This window comes from Dendrobates tinctorius, unplaced genomic scaffold (genome assembly GCF_039654945.1).
Source record: "Dendrobates tinctorius isolate UK_male_01 unplaced genomic scaffold, ASM3965494v1 ptg000150l, whole genome shotgun sequence".
NCBI lineage: Eukaryota > Metazoa > Chordata > Amphibia > Anura > Dendrobatidae > Dendrobates > Dendrobates tinctorius.
In genome coordinates, this window is record NW_027361817.1 from 1,750,648 (window position 1) to 1,776,242 (window position 25,595).

The following is a 25,595-nucleotide window of genomic DNA, read 5'->3' on the forward strand; positions in this document are numbered from 1 at the left end:
GTTCCAATTTATCATGTCTACATAAGGCACTCCAGGCGTAGCTTGTTAATGCAGGATCTACGGTAGCCATATAGTGGTTGATTGCCATATTAGGGTGTCAGAATTGGTACTTTGCCTTGTTAGGTATTTGTTAATTTTCCTGTGTAAAGTCTATTTTTGGAGGTTTCCACCTTCCTAGGCCTTTGGGGGACCACCGTAAGGCCGGGGTCACACTAGAGAGGAATACGGACGAGTGAGAGGCGTTAAAAGCACGCATTACACACGGACAAATGATTCTCTATGGGGCAGCTCCTAACAGCAGTATATTTCTCGTCCGTATTCTACGGTCCGTGCCAATCGCAGCATGCTGCGATTGTCAGCGTACTATGCCCGTAGTACGCCAATGCAAGTCTATGGGTGTGCAAAAAATACGGATTACACACGGACCACACATGTGACTTGCGAGAAATATGCACCCGGTGTCTTTTAGAAAAGCCGGCAATTCAGTGCGCTATACAGTAAACTCAAAATGACAGGTTTAATAAAGAAATGAAAGAATAGATATATACACATAGAATACATTATATATATATATATATATATATATATTTATATATATATAGTGGGGCAAAAAAGTATTTAGTCAGACAGCAATAGTGCAAGTTCCACCACTTAAAAAGATGAGAGGCGTCTGTAATTTACATCATAGGTAGACCTCAACTATGGGAGACAAACTGAGAAAAAAAAATCCAGAAAATCACATTGTCTGTTTTTTTTTTCATTTTATTTGCATATTATGGTGGAAAATAAGTATTTGGTCAGAAACAAGCAATCAAGATTTCTGGCTCTCACAGACCTGTAACTTCTTCTTTAAGAGTCTCCTCTTTCCTCCACTCATTACCTGTAGTAATGGCACCTGTTTAAACTTGTTATCAGTATAAAAAGACACCTGTGCACACCCTCAAACAGTCTGACTCCAAACTCCACTATGGTGAAGACCAAAGAGCTGTCAAAGGACACCAGAAACAAAATTGTAGCCCTGCACCAGGCTGGGAAGACTGAATCTGCAATAGCCAACCAGCTTGGAGTGAAGAAATCAACTGTGGGAGCAATAATTAGAAAATGGAAGACATACAAGACCACTGATAATCTCCCTCGATCTGGTGCTCCACGCAAAATCCCACCCCGTGGGGTCAGAATGATCACAAGAACGGTGAGCAAAAATCCCAGAACCACGCGGGGGGACCTAGTGAATGAACTGCAGAGACCTGGGACCAATGTAACAAGGCCTACCATAAGTAACACACTACGCCACCATGGACTCAGATCCTGCAGTGCCAGACGTGTCCCACTGCTTAAGCCTGTACATGTCCGGGCCCGTCTGAAGTTTGCTAGAGAGCATTTGGATGATCCAGAGGAGTTTTGGGAGAATGTCCTATGGTCTGATGAAACCAAACTGGAACTGTTTGGTAGAAACACAACTTGTCGTGTTTGGAGGAAAAAGAATACTGAGTTGCATCCATCAAACACCATACCTACTGTAAAGCATAGTGGTGGAAACATCATGCTTTGGGGCTGTTTCTCTGCAAAGGGGCCAGGACGACTGATCCGGGTACATGAAAGAATGAATGGGGCCATGTATCGTGAGATTTTGAGTGCAAACCTCCTTCCATCAGCAAGGGCATTGATGATGAAACGTGGCTGGGTCTTTCAACATGACAATGATCCAAAGCACACCGCCAGGGCAACGAAGGAGTGGCTTCGTAAGAAGCATTTCAAGGTCCTGGAGTGGCCTAGCCAGTCTCCAGATCTCAACCCTATAGAAAACCTTTGGAGGGAGTTGAAAGTCCGTGTTGCCAAGCGAAAAGCCAAAAACATCACTGCTCTAGAGGAGATCTGCATGTAGGAATGGGCCAACATACCAACAACAGTGTGTGGCAACCTTGTGAAGACTTACAGAAAACGTTTGACCTCTGTCATTGCCAACAAAGGATATATCACAAAGTATTGAGATGAAATTTTGTTTCTGACCAAATACTTATTTTCCACCATAATATGCAAATAAAATGAAAAAAAACAGACAATGTGATTTTCTGGATTTTTTTTTCTCAGTTTGTCTCCCATAGTTGAGGTCTACCTATGATGTAAATTACAGACGCCTCTCATCTTTTTAAGTGGTGGAACTTGCACTATTGCTGACTGACTAAATACTTTTTTGCCCCACTGTGTATATATATATATATATATATATATATATATATATATATACACACACACACACATACATACAGGTCATTGTGACAAACATATATATATTTATATTTCACAGAGTTCTTCATAGCAGAATAGCCGCTAATTAAATTGCCGGCTTCTATCAAATCATTCTCCTACCCGACATGAAATGACACATGGTTTACATTCAGTAAATTTGGCTTTTATCCTAAGTCATATTACAAGACTCGTTAAAGGGTTGATTGTGACTTGTAGGATCGCTACTACCAATAGGTGGCGCTGTAGAGTAAAAGTCCTCTTTGTTTCTGAAGAGGCAATTTGCATATTATTCTGCTATGAAGAACTCTTTGAAATATATATATATATATATATATATATATATATATATATATGTTTATCTCAATGACTTGTGTGTATATATATATATATATATATATATATATATATGCATTCTATGTGTCTATATCTATTATTTCGTTTCTGTTAGAAACCCTGTCATAGGGCTCCATTATATGTCCATTTTGCAAGGCGGCGAGAAAATCTCGCCATACGGATGCTGACATGCGCAAAATACGCAACCACACCTTGCTTACGGATGACATACAGATCACTATTTAGGGGTCATTCATCCGTATTACGCCTGTAAACTATGGACCGTATTTTGCGTCGGTTAGTGTGACCCCGGCCTAAGACTGGAATACTGTTGTCATTATTTTTCAGTATTTATCTGTTTATTCTTAAGTGCGCTTTCCATGGTGTTCCTTTACCATGCCAATACATGTTGGGTTTTCATTTACTCTGTACAGGATCTATATGTGATTGACCGGTTTGGGTTCAGGGGGACTATAACATCTTATGGGGGCTTTTTGTCCTGTTTTTAATTGTTTTTAACCATTTGTTGGTGTGTGTAGTTTTTTCTATGACAATCTGAATAAAGAATCTTTTGATACTATTTGTACATTTTTGTGATCCCTGGTGTATAGTATGTCTCTTTTTCTTGTTCACACAACTCTTTTTTGACATACTCCAGGTTGGTATCACATAGTCTATTGATATGTGATGGTGCCCCCCATCCCCCTTTTCTCACTTTTAAAGGGGCAGAATACGCATTTTGCTAAATGCCCTCAGCCTGTTGCTGAGAGGCATTTTGCATAATGTGTTCACCTGCAAAATGGCTCCCAGCCAATAGCTGGGTGGCATATTGTATAAAAGACTTCTCCCTTAGGGAATCGCCAAGCAACCAGTTGCGTCATTAGGTAGTTCGTGTTCTAAAAAACATATCACAAAGATACAGCCTTCCCAAACCCTGTCTGATGACAAATGCGCTTCCAGCAAGCCCTATTAGTGTGCAATTGTTTTCTACTAGGAAGCCAACCCCTCCATAATCTGGTAGGTGTGGGGGTGGCTGTTTTTATCAGTAGCTTGCACCTGTGCTGCCCCTTGCTTATATTAGTGCAGGCCTGCTGCATGCTGCTGGAAGTGCATTTGATATCAGACAGGGTTTGAGAAGGCCGTATCTTTATGTTATGTGTTTTTTTTTAATTTTTCTATGTTAGCTGTAGTTTGTGTTCTACCAGTGCAGTTGTGAGGTGTAGTAATCACATAAGTCCCAACCCTCCCGATTCCCGCGGGACAGACCCGATTTCTGGTCCTTATCCCGCTGTCCCGGCCGGGAAGCTTTCTATCCCGCGATCGCGGTGTATGACCGCAAAATACAGCAGAGGCCGCACACAGTGCGGGGATCGCCGCGTCACATCCACAGGGAGCACAGAGCTCACCTCCAGCCCAGCCCCAGGAAGCAAGAACCCGGAACTACAGCTACCATATATCACCAAGGAGACGCTCCCCCGTCCTGCAGCAAGTGCCCAGAGAGCGTGTGGTACTGTGAGGACGCGGTCAGGCGCTCAGGTACACGGAACACGCTGAGTCTGGGGGGGACAGTGGAGTCTCGAGGACAAAGAGGTCTGGAGGGGACAAAGAGGTCTGGAGGGGACAGAGAGGAGTCCGGAGGGGACAGAGAGGTCTGGAGGGGACATTGGAGTCTGGGGGAGAGAGAGAAGTCCGGAGGGGACAGAAGGGACAGAGGACTAGAGGGGTCAGATAAGTCCAGAGGGGACTGAGGAGTCTGAGGGAGAGAAAGGAGTCCAGAGAGGACTAGAGGGGACAGAGGAGTTTGGGGTGGACAGAGGAGTACAGAGGAGTTTGGGATGGACAGAGGACTACAGAGGGGGCACAGGAGTCTGGGGTGGACAGAGGAGAACAGAGGAGTTTGGGGTGGACAGAGGAGTACAGAGGGGACAGAGGAGTACAGAGGGGACAGAGGAGTACAGAGGGGACACAGGAGTTTGGGGTGGACAGAGGAGTACAAAGGGGACAGAAGAGTCTGGGGTGGACAGAGGAGTACAGAGGAGTCTGGGGTAGACACAGGAGTTTGGGGTGGACAGAGGAGTACAGAGGGGACACAGGAGTCTGGGGTGGACAGAGGAGAACAGAGGAGTCTGGGGTAGACACAGGAGTTTGGGGTGGACAGAGGAGTACAGAGGGGACACAGAAGTCTGGGGTGGACAGAGGAGAACAGAGGAGTCTGGGGTAGACACAGGAGTTTGGGGTGGACAGAGGAGTACAGAGGGGACACAGAAGTCTGGGGTGGACAGAGGAGTGCAGAGGGGGCACAGGAGTTTGGGGTGGACAGAGGAGTGAAGAAAAGGTGAGTGTAAATGGGTGTGGCTCAAATGGGTGTGGCTAGGGGCGTGGTCTAAAGTTTGACGACGCCTTTATCCCTCTTTGCTTTCTTCAAAAGTTGGGAGGTATGGTAATCGCAGGTACGCGGGATGCAGTGACGAGACTGGAGCCGGAGTGAACTTAGAATGTAACTTTTATATATATATATTTGTATCGATAAGGGCTATCTCGAGTAACCGACAAGCTAACAACAGTTGTCCTCACAGGGATCAAAACAATAATACACAGGGTAACACAATAACGACTACCCGGTCGGAGCCGGTAACTATGAGGCCGCGGTACGGCTGACTACGGGTCCAAGAACTATGAGCTATCAACTATAACGTGTCACTTATCCTCCTCTGACATCCAGCAGAGAGGTGGTCGGTGTCTCTTCGGAGTGGGGGCACAACAGGCCCCTTAAGATTTCCTCTGCGTTGCGCCTCCCAGTGGAGGCGGACTGGGGAAAACCCGGGGCGTGTGGGCCACAGTCATAAGCTGGGGCCGGGCAGCGGCGGCCGCGGGTGACAGCGGGCAGGCCGCTGCCGCGGGTGGCAGCAGGCAGGCCGCAACCTTGGGCTGGGGTCGGGCAGTGGTGGCTGCAGGAGGCAGCGGACAGGCCACATCCGCGGGCTGGAATTGGGCAGTGGCAGCCGCGGGCGGCGGCTGCAGGCAGGCCGCGATCGCGGTCGTTCGGTTGGTGTCCAGCTGCTGAGCTGCTCGGTGCTGTCTCCTCTCTGTCCATGGTGAGTCTCTCTTTAGTCCCTCTGGTCATCGCTCACTCCCTCTGGCGCCACCTACGCTTCCTGCTCCTTCTCTCCTGCTCTGTCGAGTCCCCCCTGTTGGCGTTCTCTGCCCCTTTTATACCTGCTCCACCCCCTCTCCTTCTAGAACTGTCTCTGATCTGTCCTCCAACTATGTCCCCTGGGACCAGTCTCTCTAGGAACCTTGGTGACAGTCTCCTTGGTTCCAGTCCGGTTACACAGAAGGGACTCTCCCTCCTACAGAGGTCCCCTGGTCCCTCCTACACTCCCCCATTCTGTAAGCTCGCCAGTCCTCAGGCGAGGGTTTGGAGGGGTCTGGCTCTGCCTTTCGATGTACAACTCTTTTCTGCCACACGAACTGGTCCTGTCCATAGCGTTCGGGGGGTTTGCCAGCTGTGAACTGCTCGGAGCGCCGTGGTTCGACTGTGGTGGAATCTTCTGGGGTGGTGAAAGATCGTGGATTGACTAGGGTTGTTGAGGTATTGGTTTTTGAAGTGTCCGGTTGTACTGCCAGAAGGTCTTCGTTATCGTCCTCATTCCATACTGTTGGCGGAGGTTCTGAGGCCTGAGGAGGGGCCTCGGGTCGTTCAGGGTCTGTGGAAGTACAGGGGCGCAACATATTGCGATGTACTGTTCGAGCGGGGTGATCCCCCCTCTTTTTCAGATTGTATTTCCTACATTGGCCCATCTGGGCCTATTCGTCACAGTACTCGGTAGGGACTTTCTTCCCAGTGGTGTCCCAATTTGTTTTGGGGGCGCTGATCTCGTACGAGTACATGATCTCCTGCCTGGAATTAGGTGAGTTTGGACGGGGTCTTCCCCGGATGTTCCAGGTCCTGAAGTTTTTTATGAACAATCTGGTGCAGGGTTTGTAGCCAATACCGGTGATTCTGGACCCATGAGGAGACTCCCGTCCATGGTTGTTCCTCCTCCGGATTCAACTCCACCTCGGTGATCCCCTTGCCTTCCTGGCCGAACAGTAGCGAATGAGGGGTATAGCCGGTGACTCGGTGTACCCGGTTGTTATATACCCAGACCAGTTCGAGGATGTATTCAGGGCAGCAGGCTTTTCGGTCGTCCTCCAGGGTAGGTAGCATTTGGATTAGTGTCCGGTTAAATCGCTTGCAGGCCCCATTCAGTTGGGGGTGGTATGATGTGGTTTGGGATTTATCGATACCGTATAAGCGATGTAGTTCATCCATTACTTTTCCCAGTAAGCACGCCCCTTGGTCTGAATGGATTTGCTGGGGGCAGCCAAATACTTGGATAAAGTTCTTACATATCGCGTATGCGGACGATTCTGCTGTTTGATCTCGAATAGTGGTCACCACGGCGAATTTGGTAAAATGGTCCACCATGACTAGACAATGCTCGTACACCTGGTGAGCGGGGCCGATGGTGAAATAGTCTATCATCAGGGGTTCGAGGGGTGCCGCTGTCACTATTGTTTGTACGGGAGCCTGTTGCTCAGGTGGTTTAGTTAGCTCACACAGGCGGCATGCGTGACAAACTCCTTCCACTTTGGCTTGTAAACGGGGGTGGTAGGCTATTTGTTGTAACTACTGAAAAGTCTTTTGTGCCCCAAAATGAGCCCCTTTTTTGTGAGCCTCGTGAGCAAGTTCAGTGAGCCGGGCTCTCGGTACTACCACCTGCCAGGCTGTCGTTGATGTCGTGCGCAGCACTGCCTTTCGGTACAATAGTCCTCCTTTGATTACCAGTTTCTCCCACTGGCGCAGCATTAGCAGAGTGTCTCGAGTCAATGTCTTTCTTTCGGCGTCGTTGGGTAGCTGTCTCGCAGCTACCTATTGACGCAGAGGGCCAATCTCTCCATCTTCCTGCTGCTGTTGGATCCATTCATCCCGGGATTGTTCTAACTGCCCCTAGCGGGTCCTGTATGGAATTGCTCTCGGGTTACGGCTGTGATTCCGGCGGGGGCCAGAGAGAACGGCGTCTCTTCTCCTTCCAGCTCTTCGTCCCAGCTTTGCCTAGGGACCGTTCGTCGAATTCTAGAGAGAGCATCGGCATGCACATTCTCTGCTCCCCGTTTGTAGATGATTTTATATTTGAATTTGGCCATCCGGGCCACCCACCCTTGTTCTAGGGCTCCCAATTTGGCATTGTTGAGGTGGGCCAGCGGGTTGTTGTCAGTCGGTACCACTACCTCAGAACCTGCCAGGTACTCCGCGAGCCGCTCCATCATGGCTCACACTACCGCGAGAAGCTCGAGCTTAAAGGAACTGTAATTGTCGGGATTGCGTTCGGAGTCGTGGAGCGATCGACTACCGTAAGCAATCACTCTTTCCCGGTCATCTTGGACTTGTGACAATACAGCTCCCAGCCTGTGTAAGCTGCCGTCAGTGTGCAGTATGAACGGCTGCGAGAAATCCGCGTAGGCCAACACTGGGGCTTCTGAAAGCACGGTTTTGAGATTTTGGAAGGCCTCTTCCTGTGGTTCTTGCCACAGAATTTTCCAACCATTGGCCCTGGCAGGGGCCCCCTTCAACAGGTCCTGCAGAGCTCGGGCCCGGCGGGCGAAGTTTTTAACGAAGCAACGGTAATATCCGGCCGACCCCAGAAAGGCTCGTACATCTTTTACAGTCTCAGGAGTAGGCCACCCCTGTATTGCGGCAACCTTCTCCATAGACGGCCTTACGCCGTCGGCGGAGATGGTGTGCCCTAGCTAATTGATCAGCGTACGGAACAGGTGGCATTTCTGGGGTTTTACTTCAACCCATACTTTTGCAGCCGACCGAGCACCTGCCCCAACCGCTGCAAGTGGTCTTCAAACGTGGGAGCGTAGATAATGATGTTGTCCAGGTATATCAACGTGGCCTCGAAGTTGAGATCTCCCAGACATCGCTCCATTAGCCGTTGGAAGGTCCCGGGGACGTTGGCTAGCCCGAACGGCATGCAATTAAATTCAAACAGTCCCATGGGCAAGATGAACGCGGTCTTGGTGCGGTCTTCCTCCGACATTAGCACCTGCCAATACCCGCTGGCCAGATCCAGGGTAGAAAAGTATGTTGCCTTCCCCAGGGCTGATAGGGACTCCTCTATATTGGCCAGTGGGTATGAGTCTTTGATGGCACAGGCGTTCAACTTTCGGTAATCCACGCAGAACCGCAAAGTGCTGTCTTTCTTTCTGACCAACACAATGGGGGCCGCCCAAGGACTTTGGCTTTCCCGGATAACCCCTTTTTGCAGCATTTGGCCCAGTTGTGTTTTTACCTCTTGATATAGCTGCGGAGGAATTTGTCGGTATCGCTCCCTGATAGGGGCCGTTCCTTCGGTGGGAATGTCGTGCGCGATGGCCATGGTGCACCCGAAGTCGTCTACGTGATAGGCGAATATCTCTCGGTACTGGCCCAGGAGTGCTTGATGTATTTGGGCCGAGGTTAGGCCAGAGTTCTGCCGCATTTTCTCTAGGATGGCTCGGCCCTTCTCTTCGGGTGAGGACCCGGGAGTTTGGAAGGAACAAATAGTCACCGCCCATGGCTCTCCCACCTTCACTTTTAGCTGTAATGCCAGGGTCGGAAGCACTTCCTACAGAGGTTTCACCAGCTTCGTCAGTTCGGCGCGTGGTTTTAGGATGATGTCTTGATCTTCTAGGTTGACACAGCACACGAGAACTGTCCCCTTCCTCACAGTGGCCAAGGCGCGAGCCACTAGGACTCCAGGGGGTAGGCGCTCCGAGAAACACGGCTCCACCTGCACCTCTACTACTCCCTCCAGAGGTACATGGGCCCGGATGGGTAGGGATACCACGGTCTGCCCTGGCAGCAGCACGAGCTGAGGGTCCGCTGGTGCAATCACTCTCCCCAGCACCTCTCCGTCCTGGCAGTCCTGTAGGACCCGCACCAGCTGTTGGAAGACCTGCCTTTGGGGAGTGCGGAAGCCCCATTGCTTCAGGGTCTCTTGTGTAGGCTCGCTAAGGAGTAGACTACCAAACTCCCTCAATGTGTTCAAACCTAGGATGACAGGGTGTTTTTCGCTTGCGTCTCCCTGGGTCAGAACCACACCTCGGCGGCCGAGTTGCTTGCTGCACAACGAAATTTGCATCCAGGCTACTCCGACAACAGAGACTGGTAGTTGGTTAGCGGCTAGTAGCCATATCAAGGACCCCCACTGGGGCCTCACAGCTTTGGGAAAGTGCTGCCGGAAATAGGTCTCCGGCATGGTAGTGACTTGCGACCCCGTGTCCACCAGACAGCACACTGCACGTCCTTCAAACTCTGCCCATATCAACGGACACTTTGCAATCAAATTTTCGGGAACTCCACCACCCCGCGTCGTGGGTTCTGGCTCCGAGTGGCGTCCCCCCAGCTCAGAGCCCTTTAGTTTAATGGCCGCCAGGGTGGATATCTTCCACACCACGGGCACTCTCGGATAAAGTGGCCCAGTTTGCCACATTCAAAGCATTCCCGAGGCCGCAGGGACCGACTGCCTCTGTGATTACGAGGGCCATAGGGTGCCCGGCCCCTCCCAGGGTCGACCACTTGTGGTCTCGGCCCTTCTCTTCACCTCGGCCAGTTCACCCCTGATGCTCTTCAACTCTTGTTTCATTTCTTCCACCCATTGGGGCTCTCCAATGGTGTTCATGGAGACTTCAGTGCTCCGGACCTTTCCCACTGGGACTGTCAGCCCTTGTTCTTGTTCCCGCGTGTGCCTGACTCCCTACCTCGGAGAAAGCCATACGCGGGTTTACCCGGACTCGCTCCCGCAATGGGTCTCGGAGCCCAGTCACTAAGAGGTCACGTAGGATTATGTCAATGGGTCTTACGCCTACACCGTCCTTTCGCTCAATGGCCGTGTATAGCTCCTGAAGGACTTTCATGTATTGGGTGACAGTCTCCCCTTCCCCTTGCATACGACTGAACAACCGGGTTCTCAATTCTCCCACATCCGTCGGGTCCCCATGAGTCTCCTCAAGTATCTGTAAGACCCTGATAAAGGTGTTTCGCTGTCCCGGGGGCCTCAACATCACGGAATCCCGGTCCTCCCCGTCCAACGCCATTAGGGCCACTTCTGCTTCTAGGTCAGGGGTCATCGGATGCATCCTAAACAGCCCTCGCATCCGTTCTGTCCAGCTCCACAGCATAGTATTGCTGCCGGAGAACCTGGGCAGGTTACTCAGCATAGCCCCCAAGGATAAACTGGACCGGGGGCCGCCATCGCCCCCCTGGTCCACGGCATCTCCGCTCGTGCTTGGAGACTGCATCCTGCCGACTACGCCAAATGTATGCGGGATGCAGTGACGAGACGGGAGTCGGAGTGAACTTAGAATGTAACTTTTATATATATATTTGTATCAATAAGGGCTATCTCAAGTAACCGACAAGCTAGCAACAGTTGTCCTCGCCGGGATCAGAGCAATAATACACAGGGTAACACAATAACAACCACCCGTTCAGAGCCGGTAACTATGAGGCCGCTGTACGGCCGACTACGGGTCCAAGAACTATGAGCTATCAACTATAACATGACACTTATCCTCCTCTGACGTCCAGCAGAGTGGTGGTCGGTGTCTCTTCAGCGTCTCAGCCACTGGGCCCAGTCAACGAGGAGTTGGTGCAAGCGTCTGGCGTTCCTATGCCCAGGTGGAGTGGGGGCACAACAGGTCCCTGAAGAGTTCCTCTGCATTGCGCCTCCTGGTGGAGGCAAACTGGGGATAGCCCGGGGTGTGTGGGCCACAGCCGCAGGCTGGGGCCGGGGAGCGGCGGCCACGGGTGACAGCGGGCAGGCCGCAACCACGGGTTGGAGTTGGGCAGCTGCAGCCGCGGGTGGCGGCAGTGGTGGCCGCGGTCGGCGGCAGGCAGGAGGCGACTGCGGGCTGGAGACGAGCAGTGGCAGGAGGCGGCAGGCAGGCTGCGACCGCGGGCTGGAGTCAAGCAGTGGCGGCCGCGAACGCGGGCTGGAGTGATGGGAGCTTGGTCGTTCGGTCGGTGTCCCGCTGCTGAGCTGATTGGTGCTGTCTCCTCTCTGTCCGTGGTGAGTCTCTCTTTAGTCCCTCTGGTCGTCGCTCACTCCCTCTGGCTCCACCTACGCTTCCTGCTCCTTCTGTTCCTTCTCTCCTGCTCTGTCTAGTGCCCCCTGCTGGGGTTCTCTGCCCCTTTTATACCTGCTCCTCCCCCTCTCCTTCTAGAACTGTCTCTGGTCCGTCCTCCAACTATGTCCCCCGGAAACAGTCTCTCTAGGAACCTTGGTGACAGTCTCCTTGGTTCCGGTCCGGTTACACAGCAGGGACTCTCCCTCCTACAGAGGTCCCCTAGTCCTTATGTGGCCAGTGTCCTGAACATGAATCCCTGGTCCTGGTGTGGCCAGTGTCCTGAATCCAAATCCTTGGTGATGGTGCACCCAGTGTCCTGAACCTCGTCCCCTGGACCCAGTTAGGTCAGTTCCTGAACAATGTCCCCAGTTCCGTGTGCCACCAGTCCCTAATAAAGTATCTTAGACCGGTGTGTCTGAACATAGCCCTAGTCAGTGTCAGCAAACCTTGACCCCTGGAGTCAGCAGCTGCAGTACTGGGATCTGCCTTGGAGTGGTACCTGGTGGCCACCTGCAGCCCAGTCTGTCTCCACCATCAGGAGCTCCAGTAAACACCAGGTAGACGCTTAGCTACGCCCCCTTCCTGGGCAGGCCCGGTCCTGTGGCACAATGGGTTCATAAATCGACTTGCACCACCATTGGGAGTAGCAATGCAGCACCATCCTTTCTAGACAGAGTGCTAGACTACATTAGGTTAAATAACTACATTTAATGACTCATTGCTCCCTTGGAGTACACTGTTCCTGTGCGGGGCCAGAGCTAGTGCATGTAAAATAAGTGACTGCAGGAGAGTGTCAGGATAGCACATATTAGGTGAAGTGGGAGGAATATTCGGAAGGAGAATCTGTGTGCAATTTATCCCTTTTGAGACTATACAGAAGTCTCTAGAGGAGGATTTGTAAGTGGAGTGGGTGGACACTGAGGGGTTGGAGTTTGAGAGCTGTGGGACAGATACAGCTTTGTCACTTGGAAAACATAGTCTAAAGGCACATAGGAAGAGCTTGCAAGAATATTCAGGATGTAAACTACAACCACAAGTACGGGTGCAGTGGCATGAAGGGTAGCTACAAATAAAATAAAGATAACGGATGAGGGTGAATGAAGACTCATTACATAGTTTGGTGGCTGGAAAATCCTTTTAATACCTAATCAGATGGATGACTGCATTGGCCAATTCATTTAGGAAATTGACACAGGAGGATGGAGTATTTCTTGAAACTCTCTACTAGCATTTAACTACTATACAGAAGGGGTCAACGACTGACCGCTGTCTATATGTATGGTCCTTTTCTTACTTCATGTCATCCTGACTTCGATATTGTGCAATTGCCTTCATGCAGGGTTGGTGCTGGAAAGGGTGAGGTGAGATATAGCTCCATGGTACTCATGTAGAATATGCATATGATGGCTTATTTGGCTATTATGAGAGCCACACATGGGTACACACACATAACACATGCCACTAAAGGTCAGGCCAAGCTCCTAAACCACTACCAATGTGACTTTGAGATCCCTGATTGTCATGTTAGAAGATAAGAAAATCTGTTTACACTGACAGCTGACAAAATGGTCAGTACTATCTATAAAAAAGAATTCACTAGAATTTAAGTTTTAAGCAACCACATTTTTTTTTCTTTACAATACTTAGGGTTTTTTGGAGCATACCTTGGAAACAACAGACTCAATATTACCAGGAGTAATCCACTCATATGAGTTTGGGTTTCTATCTCTGGAATAGATGATTGTTTCTGTTTTCTGTTTCTTCTGAAATACTTCCTTTGGTCCACTTTCTAGAAATAAAATGTAAGCAAGTGAAATATAGTGAAACTGTCACAATATATTTACCTAAGTGGAGTCATGCCTGCCTATTATATAGGTAAAAGGGTTTTCTCATACACAGTCATCAGGAGCCATACTGCAATCGGTTCTACACTGTCCTGCACAATCCACGTCAACTAAAACTTTTATGTTTTTATTTTGTCATATGTTTTCGTCATTGCAGTTTACTATTTGTATGTTTTGCTTTTGCGATGTGAAACTAATAAATAGCCAGCCAGCCAAACTGTCTCCTGCTTTGTACTGATGAAGGCATGAACTCCAACATGACTGTACCCAAGTAGTAATTCTGGTTTGTCTTTGTATCCTTACTTGCGAAGGCTCTTTAATCTTTTACCACCAAAGCCAGTTTTGATCGTCCTGGACAGAGCACCATTTTTCAAAACTGACATGTGACTTTATGTGGTTTTAACTTTGGAATGCTTCTGCATATCCCAGTAAGGCCGGGGTCACACTTGCAAGTGCACTGCGAGAAATACACGCGAGTCTCTCGCTTCAATACCCGGCACTGCCGCCGGCACTCGGAGTGCCGGTGTCAGTGACGGGTATTAAAGTGAGAGATTCGCACGAGTTTCTTGCAGTGCACTTGGAAGTGTGACCCCGGCCTAATTCTGAGAATTTGGAAAAAATTTAGAAAACTTTGTGAAACTTTTTGGTGGCATCTTTTTCAAATGTCTTTATTTTTTATCATATTTGAAGGGCTAAAAGTTTTGCAGCAATTTTTAATTTTTTTTACAACAAAATTTACAAAAACTATTTTTTTACAGACCTATTCAGTATTGAAGGTACCCTGTTATGATTTTATGTCAGAAACCCCACAAAAGTGATATTTTAAAAACTGCTCCCCTCAAAGTATTAATTCGTACTCAAGAAGTGTGTCACCTTTTGTTGTTTTAGAGGAATGAATACAAAGTAGAATGAAAAAAAATGAAAGATTACATTCTTTCAATTAAAATTTTGCTATGGTGTTACATTTTTCATTTTCATAAGCTGTGATGAGAGAAAATGCAACCTGAGGCTATGTTCACACGACCGTATTTTCAGTACGATTGACGGCTATGGCCTGTTTCACACATCAGTCTTTTCTGTCAGTCTCAATCCGCCAAAATAGCGGAAAACGGATCCGCAGGCGGACTGACAGAAACGGGGGTCAGTGGATCGGCGGATGTACGGATCCGAGATGTTAAAAACTTAAAGGAGCTGCGCCTGGGGAAAAAGAAAAAAAAAAAAAATTAAAACCGGCGGATGTAGTGAGCGGGCATCTGCGGTGAGCAATCATCTTGCGGGATGTGGGTGAGAGCATGGAGATCGCGCGATAAGAGAGAGAGAGATTTTCATCCAGCAGCCAGACAGAATTGCTGGTTAAAACAGAAAATAGCGGATCCGGAGAGAGAAAAAAACGTTGCAGAGTCCAACCGGTCAGGTCGGCGGACGCCAAAATATTGGCGGATCCGCAAAAATGCGGATGCTACGGACGGCCATCAGTTAAAATCCGCCGATAATGAAAGTCAATGGGGGAAAAAACGGATCCGCAAAGAAAAATGGCGGATCCGTTTTTTTCCAAAACGGCGGATTTTGACTGATGGTGACAAATGGATGTGTGAAACAGGCCTATGACAAAACTTAACAGACCAGTGATCCCCAACCTTTCTGACCTTGAGCCACATTCGGCTTAGAGAGAGGGTCACGAGCCACATTCAGCACTGAGAGAGGGTCGTGAGCCACATCCAGCTCCCACTCCCTTCAAAGTAGTGTCAACCAAAGACCCCATTACAGGTATAATGATAACCAAAGCTTTTCGACAGAAATCACTCTAAAGCAGCACACTGAGATCCAGGGGTACCCCCATTCAGTATTCTCCCATCAAGGACTCCCAACACACTGTCACATCCAGCTTTGAGCACCTCCTCTAACAGGTACTACCATCCTCCAGCGCACCATACCTAAAACATCTCTAAACCCCTAAGACCAGTATATGTGCATCCACATCTGCACTTCTGTTCAGGGCTATGCACAAAATTCACCATTTTGAGATGTGCTCTTCATACCAGTTTGCTAGACCTGGAGCTAATGCCCCAAGCTGGTAGACAGTCACGAGACACAATTCATGGGACCGTGAGCCAAATGTGGCTCCCGGGCTACAGGTTGGGGACCCCTGATTTAGACCAATGTTGTTCAAAGCGACTGCTCAGATTACATCTTTTCACATGGACTGAATGACTGCATGAAACAAATGGCAGCAGGCACTACTCTCTTCTGTGTTTTGGATGACGCTCACCTATTCAAGTCACTGCTGGAACAGTTTTCACCTGATCAGTGAGCGTGCCACGTTTTAGGCCCCGCTGATCTCATAGTCATGACGTATCCAGTGGAAAGGTCACCTATGATTAGATGCGGAGAACCTCTTTAAGTGGGTTCTCCCCTCTGCAGCAATGCCATCCATGTCAACATTAATTGTGGTTTTGGCATGCTGCAGGGCTCAAAAGGGGCCATTTGGCTTTAATAGTATGGAGTTTACTGGATTGTGTTTTTACTGGAAATGTCACTTTTCTAGCTTTTCTTTGAGCTAGTAATGTGAAAAACCTCCATTTTTCTGTCGATGGATGACAAATCTGAGTACGTTTTTTGGTGAATGAGATCTTATTGGTACCATTTTTGAGGTATGTAACATTGTTTTCATTGATTTTCATTCTAATTTTTGGGAGACAATTAACAAACAGCAAATCATGAATTCTTTCATTTTTTTACACTGTTTTATTGTGCTAAAGTGATAAGATAACTTTTCTCTTTGTATCTGCATGAATACAGTGACACCAGGGTTACATACTACTCATTCATTCATATACTATTTTTATATTTTGCTATTTTTCCACACTAAAACTCTATTACAAATATATATATTTGTTTTTGCATTACCCCTCTCTCAGAATTAGAATTTTTTTTTTAATTTTTCTACTGAAAGAGTTGTGTCTCAGGTTTTTTTTTTCCAGCATGAGTAGAAGCTTTTTTGCCTATTTTGGACAGCATATTTTTTATTGCTTTTTATCCAATTTTTGGGTGCAGAATGGAAAATGAAAACCTACAATTTGTAATTTTTTATACCATTTCCTATGTGGTAAAACTAAAAAGACAGCTTTATTCTTTGAGTCAGTACAGTCTCAGCGATATCATATTTATATAGGTTTTGCTATTTTTGCACAGTAAGGCTAAGTTCACACTGGGCGTTTTCTTTGGGTTTTTTTATGCAAATTTTCATCTGCATTTGTCAGTACCAGCAAAACCTATGAGATTTCAGAACTCTCTTTTCCAAGATTTTTATTAGTTTTGCAAATAAACAGGGAAATTATAGGATAGGGAGGGAAGGGTGGGGTGATTTCACAACTCTCATCCGCACACATTGTTTTTTTTTGTCATCAGGATTTTGGGCTTTGCATGGTTTTTTTTTGGACATAGAGCATGTCACTTCTTTCAGTATTTTTCACCCATTGACTTAAATGAGTGGTGAAAAAACACTGAAAAAATGCACCAAAAACGCAGGTATCAGGTTTTGCTGCTTTTTTGTGCCAAAACCTCATTCTTTGAAATAGGAAACATCTGCAAAAAAAGCACAAAAACCGCATCATTGCACTGCACATGTTCAGCGATAGGCGGAAACATATTGCCCACTACATTGTACATGCACGGCAGATGTCAGAAAGGGGTCAATGGTTTGATTTTGACGTAAAGGGACAGTCAGCACAGAATGACTGTTCAAACCAACTACAGGGGCTCGGAGATTCATGGCGGGGCCAATCATTAAATACACCTTCCCACCGGCTTTTTTTCCCCCAACTCCTTTTCATTGATTGACAACTCTGATTTCCTAGAGGTAGAGAAGAGCAGGAATAGATGGAAACCCAGCAGGTGAGAAGGTGTATATACAGTAAATCTTTGGACACACCATGATGGACCGGGCTACTGTACTTGGTTTGAGCATTCATTCTGTGCTGACGAAGTCCCTTTAGAGGTTTGCTACTACCAATAGTTGTTACCCTTTCTCTACCTCTATGAAGAGGATATTGCATATTTTATTACACAGGGAACATTGCATGGCGTAGAGGATTTGTCAGCATTTTTTGCTATGTAATGTGAGACTAAAAACTTATGAGACCCATAATGCAATACGGCACTTCCAAAAATATATGAGAATGCAAAAGAAGGGAAGCAGTGAAGCCCAAATAATAAACAATCTTAAACAATTTTTATGAAGGACTATATAAAAACATAATAATAATAAAAAAGGTTAAAAAATGTGCATAGGAACCTGTGCAGTGACAATCACCAAATATCTTAACGACACCTAATGGTAAATCACAATTATGGTTGTTAAATATGAACTCGATTTATAGGAGAACTGAATAAATGGTTGGATCCATGAAAGTGCTAGGGTAGTTCAATATAGTGGAGCAACCAAAAAATGTAAATCATAGGACTTGCAAATATCCAATATAAAAATATATAAGGTAAAGTGCTAGTGCATTTGAAATAGCAAGGCATGAAAATAAGACTACTAGTATAGGATAAAAATATATGCCTCTAATGAAAACATGAGCAAAAAGGTTGCTATCCATATGGTTGCTACTTTAAATAAATATGCCAGTAAGAATCAAAGATGCAATCAAAGACACAGTCAAAAACATTACAAGTTCTACCTTAGTGGGATTGGTGCATAGGACAAAGGACTCTTGGGCATAAGCATGAGATTATCACTACAGGACTAGGTGTCTGGTGCCTTCTAGTCAACTGCTCTGTGTAACTCCGCCCCTACCACTGATTAGCAGCATTCTGTTAATGCAAGGTGTACACAGAACCCCACCAATCAGTGGTGTGGGAGGGGTTATACAGGGCTCAGCATTCAGAGAACTGTATGTCTGCATCAGAGAAGACGAATAGTATTAAAATAACAGCATGCAGACCAACCAGTGACACAAACCTGAAATCAGGGTCTCACCCCCTTATCAGGGTCTCACCCCCTTACATTATGCTGCTCTTAGATTGCAAAGCAAAAACCCAGTAATAAATTCCCTTTAAAGACAAATTTTAACCCTTAGACTTGCACTTACAAGTTACACCTTGACAGCACTTACCTGGCTTACACATATTAAATTCTAATGCACCAGAAGAATTAAGCAGTTTTTGAATAATGGTTTTGGCCAATGCGGTAGGAGCAAAGATAACCGGTCTCCTCTTCTCATTGTGGATTGGATGAACCAAACTGTAAGGTACCAGGTTCAGGCTCTTTTTGATGTCATTATCTTGTTCCAATTCTAGAGGAAACCACACAGAACACAACGGTTAGTGAGAAATAAATGTATTACATAGTAAAACTCTTCATTGGTTCTTGCATTTCAAATGGTAAAAGGCAGCACAATTATTATTACAAATTTTGCACAGGGCACAAAAACTTCAAGTTATTTGTTGTTAGCTTACGGGTAACTGTTAGGGCATGATAAATTAATATTTTATTTTTTTCAGCCTTGTTTGGTTTATAAATGTTTATAACCCAGAATTATTCTGTGCAACTACTTAAAGCCTATCTGATTAATGCACAATAAAGATACACGTCAAAGAATACCACTCGTATTGTAATATTTTTCTCACCATCTGGCTTTTCTAACAAGAGTTTGACACTATCAATAGAGGTAGAATTAGATGCCACCATGCGCACACGTTCATTGCTGTTCATCCGTTTGTATTTATTCTCATATCCTTTGACAAACTGAAAACAAATTTTTACAATTTAAGTATATAAATATTTTGGCAGAATTCTGATAAAAAAAAACAGTTTAAAAATTCATAATATCTTTGTGCAAAAATATTTTGGGACTTTTGCTGTTTTTACTTTGGTCTCGGCTAGCCTGGCCCACTTTTGAAAAATGGGTTAAACTTACCCAGAGGGGGCATGACTGAAGATGGCTGACAAATTCTCTGGAATATATGCCACAAAAATGCCTTTAAAGAGAACCTATCACCAGAAAAAATGCCATTAACCTGCAGATATGGGGAAATCTGGAGGTTAATAGTGTTATTAACCTGTCTGGCACCCTCACTAAAGCCCCTGTCACACACAGCGATCTCGCTAGCGAGATCTCTGCTGAGTCACAAGTTTTGTGATGCAGCGATCTCACCAGAGAGATCGCTGTGTGTGACAGCTATCTGTGACCGGCCCCCCTGCCGGGTATCGCTGATCGTTCATGAAAGGTCAGGACGACTTTTTTTGGGGTTGTTGGTCTCCCGCTGGCCACACGCATCGCTGCATATGGCAGGCGGGAGAGCAACGACCAGCGATCAGCTAGCTGGTAACCAAGGTAAACGTCGGGTTTCTAAGCGGCACGAGGTGCTTAGAAACCCGATGTGTACCTTAGTTACCAGCTAGCTGATGCAAGGAGCTGGTAACCAAGGTACACATCGGGTTTCTAAGTGCCGCGCGCCGCTTAGAAACAGTGGAAATATAAAATTAAAGAAGACACCCCACTTACCCACCATTTACTTCCATAATCATATATTTTTTATAAAGTAGACTGATGACACATTTTGAAAGTGTCCCACAGAAAATTAAACTCCTATAACCCTTTATGAATTTTTTCATTTTGAAATACATAAAAATTAATATTGGTGGCTGAAATTATGACACCAAGTGCCCTGAGGTGCTCGATGTGATTAGATGTACAGCTTCCTCTTTTGAGCTCCTTTAGCAAAAAAAAGAAGAAGGATCTCCCCAAAAATATTACAGATCAGATAAGTCAGAAGACCGATAGTAAGAGTAGTGATAAGGTGGAGAATGGTTTTTGCACCCTTCATTTTGTCACTTGTGATAATCATGGACAAGATCTTTTTTTTTCTTGATGGCACTTACAACTTCCCCTCTCACACACACACACAAAGTTAAAGTAATGTTTTTTTGTATATGTTCTTCAAGATTAAAACTGCAAATGAAAAGTAACTTTTCTAAAGCTCGTCAGTGTTCTGCACAACAGCATTACTCTAAGGGTTTGTTGGAGACATTTATAGAATTTTACATGGATTCTAACATGTGGAAATCTACCAGTGTGCAAAGAACTCACTGTTAGGATTCTGCTGTTTCTACCCTCCTTGTAGTCATCATGTGACCCCTCCATATGCTGTTTCAGTATAGACAATCATATGCCAATCGCTTTCTCCTCTGTTTCTCTCAATGCTTTCAACTAAGAGAAACAGAAAAGAAAGCAAATGGCACAAAATTTGTAGCAACAGCGGAATCCTAAAGCCGGGGTCACAGTTGCGAGAAACTCGTACGAGTCTCACACCTCAATACCCGGCAATGCCGCCGGCGCTTGGATTGGAGCGTTCAGCTGCATAGAAATACAGTGCCGGGTATTGAGACGCGGGACTCGTGCGAATTTATCACAAGTGTGACACCGGCCTAACAGTGAGTACAGTAGACACTTAGAATTTTACATGTTAGGGTCTCTGTCAAATTCTATAAATGTCCCTGACTACTCTTAACTGTTTCCTGCTACTAATTATTTGAATATAAATTAATTAAAAAGGACCAAATCCTTTAAGTTTCTTATTACTAGTTTTGATCTATAGGCAGTGCATTTCTCTATCTGCTCTTCAGGGCAGGAAAAAATGAGAAAAAAAGAAAAATTTAGTAGGTACCGTAAGTGCTGGCAGGTCCCCTTTAAATAAAATAATACTACATGTAAACCGCAAGTTTTACATTCATTCCTGTAGTCTAAGATCCCAATACAGTTTGACTCATAGATACAATTGTGCTTACAATCATGTACATTATTAGAATACAGAAAAAAAAAGGCCCCAAAGAAACTACCTGAAAAATTTGACCAAAAAGGAAGCTTGCTCTGGAAAGTCGAGGGCTGCTCTTTGAATCGCTCTGTGCATGCTCATCAGGTTGAAGGGCATTCTAAAGTGGTTAGGATACATTATTTTGTTACAAAAAGCAATAACAGGTGTTAACACAAATTTTTAGTTCTCATTAATGTTCAGATTTGCCTGTATCGGTTGCAGACTGCAGTTGCATCTGACAGCAACCCCGCTCACACCAGTGATTGGCAGCTTTCTGTATACACTGTGCATAGCCAGAAAGCTGCCAATCAGTGGTGAGGGTGGGGTTACACAGAGCTTATGAGTATGAAAGACTACATTGCAGCTGGTTTACCAGTCCTGTAATGATAATCTCCTGCTGTTAAAAACTGATTTTTATCAAAAAGCGGCCAAGAGAGTGATACATTGCTGGAATCAGGGTCTCTAGCTCTATTTTATGCTGCTCTCAAATTAGGTGGCAAAAACTTGGTGACGGAATTACTTTAAGCAGTTAGAATGGAGCGGCATTCCTATATGGCTGTCGAAGTCTGCACTCCGCTTTTTCTGGCAGCCCTATAGAGAATGAATGGAGTGGAGATCGGGCATCCATCCTGCCGCTCAATATTGGAACCTGAATACAAGTGCCCCATTGGATATAACAATTCCATGTTTTGCCATTCAGCGTGGGTCCCAGAGGATAGCTGATGACTTCTGCTAACTGGTCAACCTCTTTAAGGGGGCCCAATGATGACAATATTACAAATGACCTGTTGCAGGACACATCCCTGTTATAGATTTTGCTTTAGAGCACATGAACTTCAGATTATGTCTCTTTTTACATGCATATTAATATTACAATATGCTGGCTTGCTTCTAGATATGATAGCCGTATTGTCTCCAATATTTACTACTGACTAGTCTACCAGTCTTTCTATAGTGGCTAACATGTAACGACGGTGGTACAGCACAAAGATGCACTACTGCTGAACCACAGAAACAATGGCCAAACAACAGAGATTTTCCATAGAGACTAAGAGGGTTCTGTGTGGCACAAATTGCAGCATGCACTAGTCTTGTCAGTTTTGCAGACAAGAAAGTTTTAGTTTTAATTATACGCAGTGACACATAGCACAGATCTGTACAAGGATGCAGACATATCCGGAATTTGTGGACCTGACTGGCCTGAGAATTTACACTTATCGTATGACCTCGGCCTTAGGTCATGTTCCCATATGTGAAAATGCTTAATTTTTTATGCTGTATTTGTATGCAGGTATCTCCACTGTCGTAGAGAAAAATTATAAAATCCATTGATACATCTCCGGAGAGGGGACGTATCACCCTCACATTGAACATATAGGATTAATTATATCTGCAAAAGTGAGAAAGAGCTGACATTTTAACTGCTACTGTAGTACTTCCTGCTGGGAACAGGTAATAGTGGCAGGGGATCTGTTGAGAGGCAGCCACTAAGTCTAGGATTTGTATACCAAGAGGTGGAAAAGTACAATTCCTGACAAATTGTCAAAGACTCTCTGGAGCTAGTGGTCAGTGATGAATATTGGGGTTTGCATCGATCTGATATTTATGGGAGATATATTTTCGACATTGAAGCGAAGGGACGAACTTAACGCATCCACTCACATCACTATAAGGTCGGCAGAACATCTCCAACTTAATATTGGAAAGATGGATGATGCTATCCATGCCATGATTCATCCTTATAGAAGGGTAAAATCGTGATAGGAAACATGACAAAAATATCTTCCACCTGGGACCTCCAGGGTTGAAGAAATCCTGAAAGTTGGGGATCTCATAAACTTCTAAAAGACTTAAAAAAAAACCATGACCAGTCCCTAATAACTGTCCTAGTAGTGGAAACAGCCATGGCCTTGTAAGTAAATTGCATAATTGTACTGATGACTGGAGTGGAGTTACGTCCCCTGACAAATTGGTGGCAGGGGTGGGATCTGCGGGATCTACTTGGCTGTTCCCTGACAAATTGGTGGCAGTGGTGGGTTTGGCGTAATCTCTCCAGCTGTTCCCTGACATGCACCAAAATTGTTGTCTGCTTTAATTACTGAGGGTTTTTTTGCTGTGTTTTCACCTTTTTTGATACATGTTTGATGTTTTGTATTCTTTTCACCTGCATCTTTATGTCATTGTCTGGTTTACTTTTAGTTCACCATTTTTGGACTTGATTAGGCTTTCTAGATTTTTTTTGCCTGATTCATCCTTTGTGACTTTTTGAAAAGTCACATTTTTTGTACAAATACACTCCAGTCACCCCTGGAGTGATTTTTTTGCATGTCATAAATTATGCACAAGTTTTGCAACATTTTGCAAAAAGTGTAATTTTTGCACTGTAAAATTAGAAATAAAGATGATTTTTCACACTGCGCAAAGTTCATGAACCGTGTGAACCATTTTTCTTTATAGAGTTAGGTGCAAAAAACAGGAACAAATGCTGCAAGATAAAGAAAAATGACTACAAATGATTAATTGGGGCTTTTTTTGTTAAATACTTGCAGCACTAGTGCAGAAACACTAGAAGTCTGCACTGAAAAGCAAAATTGTATGTTTTGCAAGCATTTTTTCAGACTTACAACAGAAGCCAATGGATAAAAAATGCACAGTTCAATAATGTCTTTATACGCACAACAGGCAGGAGTCTTCATGAAATCTCATCCACTTGCTTGAACTGTTAAATACAGTAGATTTTCTGCAAAAAATATCGTCAGCATTAGGCTATGTGCACACGCTGCGGATTGGTCTGCGGATTTTTTATCTGCGGAACCGCAGGTAAAACCGCAGGCAAAATGACCTGCAGTTTTACCTGCGGATTGGCCTGCGGTTTTCCCTGCGGTTTATCATCTCTATAATGGAGGGGATGGTAAACCGCAGCAGAATCCGCAGAAAAGAATTGACATGTCAATTCTTTGTGCGGATTCAAAACCGCAGCTTTTCCGCAGTTAAAAATCTGCAGCATGTGTGGGTCGCCGCAATGTAGATGTTAAGCCGATGCTGCAGACAGTTCCTCTGGGACAGATGATGTGGTGCAGCAGTGATGGTATAGCCCTCCACAGGTAGGGCTGTAGTCCCAGGGCAGAGTGGATGTAGCGACACTCAGATGGTGTTGTGTCGGGCGCAAGGGATGTAGCAGTGCTGGGCAGACTGACGCAGGAATAAATGGAGGACACCAGGGCATGTAGTTCCAAAGCTTTACTTACAGTCTGTGGTGGCTCAAGAGCCCGCATTGGTGCCGTTTCCTCCGGGTCAGGGGCCAGCCAACCTTCAGGCAAGATGAAGCACACCTTTCCAACACTCCTCCAACATATGTGCCTTTTCTGAACGTCTCCCTCTTAGCGCCTTTAAGTGAAGTACAACTAGTACTGCGTTACAGTGGAGATCCTCCTGTCCGATGTTCCTATGAACTCTACTTGTACGGAAGACAGCTGTAGCCGGCTTCGGGGACTCTCTGCTTCTAAGTCCCGGCTCTCTATCTTGTTGCTGTTGTGCCCCCAAGTCTTGTGTGGGAATAAAGTGATGACAAACTTCTATTCCTCCGGTGTCTGTTGCGGGACAATAAGTATCCAAACAACCTCGGGGACCGGACCCCGGCCTTGCACCTAGAACTTGAGTGGGGTTCTCCTCTAACCCTCAATCCTCTCTTCTCTTTCTCTCCTCACGTTCCGTACTAATACTTTCCTTCTTATGGAAAGTCAGGCTTTCTTTCAGTGTTCCTTTCCTGTGCCAGCGGACCCAGATCACTGAGGTCGGCTGCAGCACTTTCCCTCCTTCATCCCTCTCAGGGGATCTACTTACACAGGTCCGACCTCGTCAGACTCCTGTGACTAACTCCCTCTATCCTATCCTCTTCCCACTCTTTAGTGCAAACTAAACTCCCCCTGCCTCCCAGCACGCTTCGTGTTCCAAGCAGGGAGCCACCAAAGGGTGCTTTGCTACACTACTGTGTTGTGTGGGATGCAGGTGTTGGAGCGTGGTCAGGAGTCTCCACCTTACCTGAATGGTGGGGTACCACACCTCAGGAGGTGTAGTACATGTGTGGTGACTGAACCCTCAGGGGCACCACATGTGCACAGCAGAATGTATATCCCATAGGATAACATGCTACTGTTCACTGTCTGCAGAACTGCTGGAGTTCTGCTGCGG

General features: G+C 46.0%; 1 protein-coding gene across 2 annotated transcripts in view; it reads right to left on the reverse strand.

The window, feature by feature from the left end:
- Positions 1 to 25,595, reverse strand: part of CARD11 (caspase recruitment domain family member 11) — a 171,864-nt gene that overhangs the window by 11,230 nt on the left and 135,039 nt on the right. For both annotated transcript variants that reach the window (XM_073546655.1, XM_073546656.1), the window contains exons 19-22: positions 21,430 to 21,522; positions 19,218 to 19,335; positions 18,704 to 18,883; positions 13,407 to 13,531 (exon numbers count right to left, since the gene is read on the reverse strand). In XM_073546655.1, coding sequence (XP_073402756.1) covers positions 13,407 to 13,531; positions 18,704 to 18,883; positions 19,218 to 19,335; positions 21,430 to 21,522 — 516 coding nt within the window. The remainder of the gene's footprint in view (positions 1 to 13,406; positions 13,532 to 18,703; positions 18,884 to 19,217; positions 19,336 to 21,429; positions 21,523 to 25,595) is intronic.